The sequence below is a fragment of the Oncorhynchus tshawytscha genome, linkage group LG27, assembly GCF_018296145.1.
Source record: "Oncorhynchus tshawytscha isolate Ot180627B linkage group LG27, Otsh_v2.0, whole genome shotgun sequence".
NCBI classification, from domain to species: domain Eukaryota; kingdom Metazoa; phylum Chordata; class Actinopteri; order Salmoniformes; family Salmonidae; genus Oncorhynchus; species Oncorhynchus tshawytscha.
Window position 1 is genome coordinate 5,074,796 of NC_056455.1, and position 9,092 is coordinate 5,083,887.

Below are 9,092 nucleotides of genomic sequence, written 5' to 3' on the forward strand. Positions count from 1 at the left end.
CTCCTACACTTGTTGTTCTCTCTTGAAGAGACAGTTACATAAAGCTGGGCTGTGCTCTCCTCTCTGATTGGTTCCAAGGGCGCCGCCTGACGGGTTAAGATTGATTGCTTCCTGCAGCAGGCTCTCTCCATACCGGCCCCTTGTTCTCTGATAGCATGCATATGTTTAACTGTTCGAGGAAGATCAGGCAGTAGAGCTGAAATGCTGAGACTGACTCTGGATCAGCACAGCAAGTCACAGCGTTGACCTTAACTCAGTCATAAATGCTTACGCTGGCCTAAAGGCTGCTTATTTAGCAGATATGACTGACCTTTGACCTTAGCTGTGAAGTACAGCATCAAACTATTGCCACAGTTGTTGTTCATTCATGTGTTTGTTATTTAATCAAGACAACAAAGAAAAATAACTTCATTATTTGACATCTTTTATTTTACATAATCACTTTATTCCTAAAAATAAGACATTTGAATTGTACATTTTGTTCAATTCAAGTATTATGCAAACCAAACTGGTGTTCTGGCTTGATTAGAAGATACTCAGTGGACTGGGTCAACTACAATTAGGGATGCGCAGACACCTGGACCAATAGTGTTCATGCTATTGCAAAGCAGGACAAACTGTCACTACGGTGGTACCATTAACAAACTTCTATAGTGCAGTCGTCCATCTTAGGAAATACATCTCCACATTTTCCTTCTACCTCAAGCTATTCACACAGGCAAGGAATTGTCTGCACTTGCTCGCGTTTTGGACATTTTGTTCAAGCTAATGGAAACAATGTTGCGTATACATTTTCTCACTGACCAATCCAAACAAAAGTAGGTCCATATACAATAAAGGATTTTTATACCAGGAAAACAATGACCAATATTTGTGCACAATCTGTTCTGTCTGCATTCATAGGCACTTATCAAGGACATTAGAATGTTTGATGTTTGAAATGTGGACCACTTGGCAATAGGCACTCATGAAACAACACACGTTTCACATACTATGTGATACAGTCGAGTAGTTATGTTGCTACAACTTCAACCTTCATAACAGGTTATAACCGGACATGGCTGATCTGACTAACAAAGGGAGGTGCCAACAAGGCTAACCAGTCGCTGGCTGTCACCGTGCTTTACAACACTGATAACTGATAAGTAACACCCCCTTTTTGTGTGTTCTCCATACTCTGATAAGGATTTGAAATGATGCGACCTCCACTGAAACGACACTCAAATGAAGTGGCTATTCTTCACAGTGAATACCGTCATGACCACGTACTTCACCTAAACCTTCTCAACTCTGAAATGGTCGATCCCATGTTCTACCGGAATGACAAGATCTCCCACTTCCGCCTTGGTTTTTCTCCTTCTCCGCCACCCCTCCTTCACTTTCATGCTCCCCTCCACTGTCAACCCCAAATCCAGGCATTTGTAAGTGAGGCAGGAGGCTCCCGCTAAGGGCCTTGGTGTGGGATGGAGCATACAGATCAGACTACTCGTATTTGGGGAGCAGTTTAATTTGAGATCGACAATCACTTGCACTTTGGAAGATGGCCTTTCTAAGGCAACTGGTTCGGTCCCCTCTCCCTGAACCCCCCCTTCCTAGGAACACAACATTAGTGGGGACAGGAAGTGAGTGGGTTTACCCACTTCCTGAAACAGGAAACCACTAGGGGTTTTAAAGCTGTGCAATCAGAAGCTTCTTCTCTTCTAGATCTCCTCCAGGATTGGCAGCGACGTCTTTCCCCCCACCACCACGTCAACATTAGGTCCCATTGAGATTTGGCCCTTTTTCTCTCTCCTTAGGGCTTAAGGTAATTGAAAGGTCAGAGTTCACTTGGCGACTCTGTATATGGCCAGGTCCAGCGGTTCTTTACTGGGAACACACCAGTCATCTGCCTCCAAGTTGACTTTGTAGTGTTTCAGAGCTGTCTTGTTGAACACAGGAAGCCTCTCCACTGAATCTGTGGACAATGCCTGAGGGAGAGAGGGGGGATAGAAGATAGAGTTAGCGATTAGCATGTCTAGGAATGTGACAACTTGACAGGTTATTAGTATCTGAGCTGTATACGGAGGTAGTAGGTCGTTGCATCTTACCTTCATGTGAATGACAGCGTCGGTACCATGACCCTCCATTGAGTATAACTGCAGGTCTCCCTGGAAGTAACGCGCATAGAGGCGTGAAATGGGAAGCCCATAGCCAAAACCAGCCTGGAGGGACACACAACAGGGGAAATGTTACGGCTAATGAAAATACATTGATATAGTTGGAACTATTAGCACGGTTAAAAAAAATAGGATCTTCGGTCTCAAGGTACAGAAATACTGCAACAAAAAACAAGTATGGCTTCTGTGCGTTTTTAGGTTCTGAGAGTTTATATAAGTAGATGTGTATGTATCACGCACCAGTGGGGCCCGCTGATTGTCACCGAAGTCGGGTCTGGGAGCTGTGGAGTACATGTAGCTGAATAGTGTCTCAATCTTTCTTAAGGGGACACCACCACCCCTATCCATCACCTAAAAAGAGAGAGAAAGAGAGCGAGATTACACACAGATTACGCTCACACCCATTTATTGACAATCTGGGTCCATTGAAGTAGAGTTATCACTGATTAACACTCTGTATATTGGGGCAAGAATACATGAACAAAAATGCCAGAGAGAACATCAGGCCAGAGAGAAGAAAATGCTATGGTCATTAGGAATAATCAAGGCATCTAGTGCAGAGGTGGATCATGAGAGGATTTAGCTCAAATTCATTGAGACAGCCATAGTTTCACATTCACCACTGCTAAGATTCTAATTGGGGGAAAGGTTAACGACATCAGCCAATAGCAGCTGTAGTTCATCCCTTACTAAATATGGCTAAACATACTTTGTCCAATCCTGTTAATGAGAGCATGGCTTAAGTGGCTCTTGATGGGAATGATGCCTTGGATAACTCAATCAAGGCTGTACTAAGGGGGTGAACTATGCAGAGGGCACAATAGAGGAAGAGCTAAGCTGTGGCACAACATTACAGCCAGCATCCTCTTTCTCTTACAAACCGTTGGGTTGTTTCAAATAAGGATTTGTAGTGGTTACGCAATGAGGGAGTTTCATTGAATAACAGGATTGGGTTTACGGATAGAGGTCACACAGGCGTATGTGTTGGTTCTATTTTGGGTTTGTTGTTTCGCTGTTTCATGGAGTTTAACTGGATTAGAAACGTTCAATTTTATATGTTGGTTCACCGAGTTTCCAACAGTTCTACACTTTGTCCCCAGTTCTCTCATCATCTTGATTCTAATTCCCGCAAGGCTATATGAGCGCTGTGATTGGAAGTCTGCCCTGCCGCTCACCTTGATTGACAGATCCTCTCCGCCAAGGGCCACCATGACTCTGATGGGTGGGAGGTTGTTGCTGACTTCATTGGTCTCAATTGTAGCTCTCATGGCATTCTGGGGGACATCAAAAGAGACCGTTCAGGTACTTGTCAACACATGACATCTGACCACACGTCATCATAATTTGATATTACTGCCCTAAAGTCATGCAGCCAATGTTCTCCCCATCATCCACTTTGACTTTTAAGATATCATTACACGGACTCACCTTGAAGAGCTCAAACAGCATGTGGTAGAGATGGGAGGGGATATAAGAGATCTGAATTGGATCTCTGACATTGTTGGCTGAAAAGGGAAATGATAAGACTATGAAATCCCCATAGGTGCATCGGTTTATTTCCCTATTAATAGCTACTAATGTACCGCATGTCACACTATTTAGCTTTTAAGATAATGTGTGTTTTTTCTTCCAAATTCCAAATTCACATTAAGGGTGAGGGTGTGTAGAGGCCTGCTCTGCTTACAGTTCATCTCCCTTAGCTCCAGCTCAGGGGCCCCGAGGTAGTACTGCTCACAGAGCATCTTGGCGCTCTCAAACGCATCTGGAGAGAAAGAGAGGAGGAGGAAAGAAAGAAATGTGATTAGCTGTTTCCAGCTGTCACTCTGCAAACAAAAATGAACATGATAGCCAAATGTAGACAGATTCACTCTTTGTGAGTTATCGGCTTCAAATAAACAGAATAAGCACTTCAAAAACTGGGTCTTTCTATCACCCTAACACCTCATTTTCACCTTAGACCAATTTAATGAGCAAGCCCCAATGGTTCTCTAACCTCGAATCACTTCAGTGACATCACACAGGGAGTCAATGCACCCGATGGTGTTGGGGTGGGCTGGGTTGGTGTTCCCGTTGAAAACAAGTGCTGCAGAGAAAACGGGGACAAGGGGAGGAGGAGAGGAAAAGGGGGGAAGAGTTAGACTGTTACATGTGGTGGACCAAGTCCAAAATGTTTCGGTGAATGATTGAAAAAGGCAAAGACTGGGCAGGAGAGTACCGGCAAGGCCCAGTTCTGTTTGAATGACCTTGGACAAATAGGGCTGAGGTGGGTGGAGTGGAAAAAAAGTGGTCCAAACTCTAAGAGTAGTTTGAACCTGTTTTTCATTGGTTGCATAAGAGCTGACAACACAAAACGCTGTACCCATAGCACAGCATGGACACTACTTATCCTACTATAGTTGGAAAATTCTAGAGGCAAAAACGAGTAAAGTGAGTTCTTTATTCTCTTAACAACCCTATTTCCTGTCTTATAGTCAAGCCTCTGGGCTGAGACTGTCAAAAAAATCTACCTCAGCATGTGCAAGCACCTCTGCCAGTCTTTCCATTACAACCCTTGTATAACTGGTTGCCAGCACAATTAGAACACTACTTGGATGTGTGTCAAAATTAATGCTTAACCGTGTAAGCATTAATCTCAGCTTCAAACGGCTTGTTCAATGCCAGGGCCAAATTGTTGCATTGCCTTCTGCTTGAGTTGCAGGTTCAGTTAAGGGGAACTGGATTGGTCAAGGCCAAACTGATATAGGCGAATCCCTGTCAACCATCAGCAACAGCTATTTTCTAAGAATTGCTCCTCTGGAATTGGTGAGAGGTTGGCAAGTCCCACAAACACATCCCTTAAACTATGTTGGAAAATAAACAGAAAAGCTTTAACTGACACACTTATTTTGAACTAATCCATGTGGAATGCCTGTGACCTCAGAGGCGGGACTTACTGTGCTGGTTGATGAGCATGCGGATGGAGATACGGCTCATGTAGAATCGGTCCAGGAAGTACTGGGTGTTCTGGCTAGTGACCGGGTCCTGGCCGAAGGCGTCTTTGTACTCGATGACGCCCTGCGCCATAGTGGGCACCACATCATTGTGCCTGTTCCTAATAGTCTCCAGGGACTCAACAAACCTGGAGAGAGGGAGAGAAAGGGAGCTGTCAATCTGAGTCTTTAACAATCTTTCCCCGCACTCCCCCAAAAGAAAATAAATAAATAAATAACCAGCTAGTTTTTCAGAGTTAGTATTAGATGATTAATATATGCTATTTAGAAGACGCTTTTATCCAACGCGACTTACAGTCAAGTCATACATTTCATGTACGGATGGCCCCAGTGGGAATCAAACCCTTCATCCATCTTGGCATTGCAAATGCCATGCTCTACTGCTCTACCGACTGAGCCACGCAGGACCACAATATGGAGGTGCAAACTTACGATTCCAAGACACTGTGATCGTCTGGGCTCTTGTCGAGGAAGTCCAAGATCTCCATAAGGCTTTGGATGTACCTAGGAGAGAGAGAAGGAAGAGTTAATTAGGTGACCTTAGTATTTGGATGTACCTAGGAGAGAGAGAAGGAAGAGTTAATTAGGTGACCTTAGTATTTGGATGTACCTAGGAGAGAGAGAAGGAAGAGTTAATTAGGTGACCTTAGTATTTGGATGTACCTAGGAGAGAGAAGGAAGAGTTGATTAGGTGACCTTAGTATTTGGATGTACCTCGTAGAGAGAGCAGGAAGAGTTGATTAGGTGACCTTAGTATTTGGATGTGTCTAGGAGAGAGAAGGAAGAGTTAATTAGGTGACCTTAGTATTTGGATGTACCTAGGAGAGAGAGAAGGAAGAGTTGATTAGGTGACCTTAGTATTTGGATGTACCTAGGAGAGAGAGAAGGAAGAGTTGATTAGGTGACCTTGGTATTGCCACGTTACAATCAAACAGCCATCGTCAACATTTGTTTAAATACTGAGATGAAAAAAAAACATTGACTCGCAATAGTAAAGCAAAAGGCTATTGGGTCTCAGGCTCTGTCAAAAGAGACTGATAGTAGATAGGGAAGGTACTTTTGCACGGGTCATTTTCCAGTTGGCTTTTGGACCAGTTAGGTGCCATTCCTGCATCCCTGTCCCTGTCACTTTGGGTGTGGCTCACTCCTGTTTGTGTGACGGGGAATTTTTTTTAGCTACCCCTATCTGACCTCCACACAACAAGAGATGGGAACTCCGCAGTCCCAGCCCCTCTCCTCCACCAATCAGAGGGCAGTATGCCAAGAACATTCCACCCCCAGCTCCAACCACTTCCTTTACCTGCCTACAAGGGAAAACAAGATTACATATCAGGGCAGCACACTGTGTCTTTTTTATATAGGGGGAACCTGCTATCTATCATGTGCCAGTTATCATATGCAGTTCAAATTGACATAACACATTATATTACCCGTTTGCTACACAGCTGTTAGATTATTAGATGATCAATCCCAATTGACTAGATGTGTAATTAGAGCTATGTGTAAATGTAATGGTGATCTAACTATGGCCACTAAATCAAATTGTTCACCTCAGGAATAAGGGAAGTGTGTTTTTCTTCGTTTGAAAGTCTTTCTCCGGGTTCAGTTCCCTGCTCACAGCAACGTTCATTTTCCGTCTTCCCGACTCCACCAGAGGCAGATCGTTACAATCACAGCGGTACACAGCTACTTTTGGAACGTGTGCTCCCGCAGCCACGTGCAAGAAAAACATCTTCCCGTTTATAGCCTGGGCGCGCAAACTGGAGACACATTTCATCATTCAGCCCATTGGCATAAACATCCTACAGAGCTACGTACACGCCCGATGTGCTCGATGTGTTATCGGTGGACACTTCTGGTCATAAAACTCAGTCGTACCAAGAAAATACACCAAATAATACCATACGGATTCAAATCATGTTATACCGTAGAAGCGCAATAACATGATCAAATTGAGTTATGGCATTCCAATGCACATTCAAAAACATCAGGTTTCTGCCGTTTATTTTTTTTCTGTAAAGGTATTTTGTGACTTCCTTCATCAAAACCCAAAGTGCAATATACTTCCATTGGCTATTACACAAGTGCAATGGTACAGTTTGCACTTGAAGTTCCCTTTCGCACTCTGGAGTGCGCGGAGCGGTCAGAGACGTAGGCTACTATACACCCCCCTCCTGTTTCAACTGTTCCTGCCAAGACAACACTGAGTCAAAAACAACCAAGGGAGGGAGGGAACTGGGACAAAGTTCACAGCGCGAGTGAGTGGCGCACAGCTGGGACACTAGAGCTATGCATTGGCCAAATGACCATGACAACAACGTTGCTTAATCAAACCCCGGGTATGTGCGCTATGCTGCAAACAATAAACACGTTTGTGCTGACACTGTGGCACAACATATCCCGATTATAGTATATAGAGGGCGACAATATATGCTTACTGTCCCGTTAAAAGTTTACGTTTTCGGATAGGTTCCTGATTGCTCTAGCAGTCTCTTACCAGCGTTGCACCAGCTGCACCGATGGTGTGGTCAACAACCGGTCCGGCAAGAGGTTGAGCTCTTTCATGATGTTGGACAACCGGACGGGGAGTTCTTGTCTGAGGAAGGTGAAGGATGTCTTCTCGCAGGCATTTGTAGAACCTGGAGATGGTCGGTGTCAAAGTTAGATAAGCTAGAGCAAAAGTGCTTGAGGACATATCAAAGCAATTGTGTAATAATAATAGCTATTATTTATCCTCATCATCATTATCACCTGTACATGCCAAACTATGGCCTATGCAGACAGGCTTCTGCCTATTCCTTCAGTATCTCATATCGTTACTGAAAACCATGGTAACGTTGTAGTCTACATTTACACAGTATGATTGGCTAGCTGGAACAACCACGTTTCCTTACATAAACATGGTCAGTACATGTGACTGCTGCTTGTGGTCAAACTTGAACCAGCCTACATCCGTAGGTAGTATTGTTTGCACAAGGGACAAGTCAGTGTAAACATATTGAAAAAGGATATCTAATTACCATAGTCAGTGTTGTAGTTTAGATTATAACCCTATGTCTTGTATGGTTTAATTACCATTTTCTTTACATTTCCTACCATGTGTTACTCTGCAAGCCTACAAAACATACAATTATATCCCTCTATCAGTGTGCACGACGTTGAAATTAATATTGAAACATTGTGCGCTCGAATTATTTGCTGAGCAACATCATGGCATTGGAATTCAAAATGATGCCGTTGAGTTTGTATTCTACTCACCGAAATCCAAGAATTGCTTCATAGACAAAGGTGATGGTGAGAATTTAGAGAAATGGTCAATATGCTTTGGCACGTTGGCCAAAGCAGCGTTCTTCATCAGGAATCTGACAAACTTCATTATGCAAGGCAATTAAAAATCGTCAAGAAAAATCGAAATGTCCGTTCAGAACACAAGATGTATAGCTCCTGTCAGTTTAGGTCTGTCTCGAGTGTTTACGTTCAATGTTGATTTTCTGAAGATTGCGATAGTTGGAGTTGTCTTGAAGTAGACTTCTCCAGCCAATAGCGTTGCTTTATGCGCAGGGCTGGCCAATGAGCCCCCCACCCCACCCCACACACACACACACAGTCAACAACCCAACAGGGGCATGATGATGGTGTTGACAGATTGTGTGTGCCATCTCTAATTTACATAACCTAAATTAACCTACTTGTAGTCACCTGTCTGGAAATAATCTCTGTTATGCTGTTGACAACCTCAACAAGGTGACGTTCAGGGATGGTAGCCTACTGCTGCCCAGAAAAACAGTATCAAAAGTATCAATACTTGGTCAAGGAGCACTGAGCTTCACCTTCCATTCACACCTCCATTCAGGTCAGAGAGGGGTAAACAAAACAAAAACAAGCATACATGTCACAACAAGCATACATGTCTGGAGAACTAGGCCATGCAGAAAAATTCAAAAGG

General features: G+C 43.7%; 1 protein-coding gene across 2 annotated transcripts; it reads right to left on the reverse strand.

Annotated features, from left to right (window-relative positions):
• Positions 1 to 407: 407 nt before the first annotated feature.
• Positions 408 to 8,674, reverse strand: LOC112225914 (pyruvate dehydrogenase (acetyl-transferring) kinase isozyme 2, mitochondrial). Of its 2 annotated transcripts, XM_024390048.2 has the most exons (11): positions 8,405 to 8,674; positions 7,644 to 7,785; positions 5,579 to 5,650; positions 5,090 to 5,274; positions 4,150 to 4,239; positions 3,841 to 3,918; positions 3,585 to 3,661; positions 3,332 to 3,430; positions 2,397 to 2,507; positions 2,088 to 2,201; positions 408 to 1,967 (listed from the first exon to the last, which is right to left on the reverse strand). In XM_024390048.2, exons 1-11 carry the CDS (start codon positions 8,520 to 8,522, stop codon positions 1,824 to 1,826), a joined length of 1,230 nt encoding a protein of 409 aa, XP_024245816.1. In that variant the 5' UTR covers positions 8,523 to 8,674; the 3' UTR covers positions 408 to 1,823. The 2 variants fall into 2 exon arrangements, with proteins under 2 accessions (XP_024245816.1, XP_024245817.1); XM_024390049.2 differs by lacking the exons at positions 7,644 to 7,785; positions 8,405 to 8,674 and adding an exon at positions 6,697 to 7,305.
• Positions 8,675 to 9,092: the final 418 nt, after the last annotated feature.

Excerpts from the sequence above, each read along its gene's own strand:
- LOC112225914 (XM_024390048.2), bottom strand. The coding sequence starts at position 8,522 with ATGAAGTTTGTCAGATTCCTGATGAAGAACGCTGCTTTGGCCAACGTG. Across the intron at positions 7,786-8,404 it reads GAAGCAATTCTTGGATTTCG|GTTCTACAAATGCCTGCGAG; the intron begins GTGAGTAGAATA and ends GACCATCTCCAG. Across the intron at positions 4,240-5,089 it reads CATGCTCATCAACCAGCACA|CACTTGTTTTCAACGGGAAC; the intron begins GTAAGTCCCGCC and ends TTTTCTCTGCAG.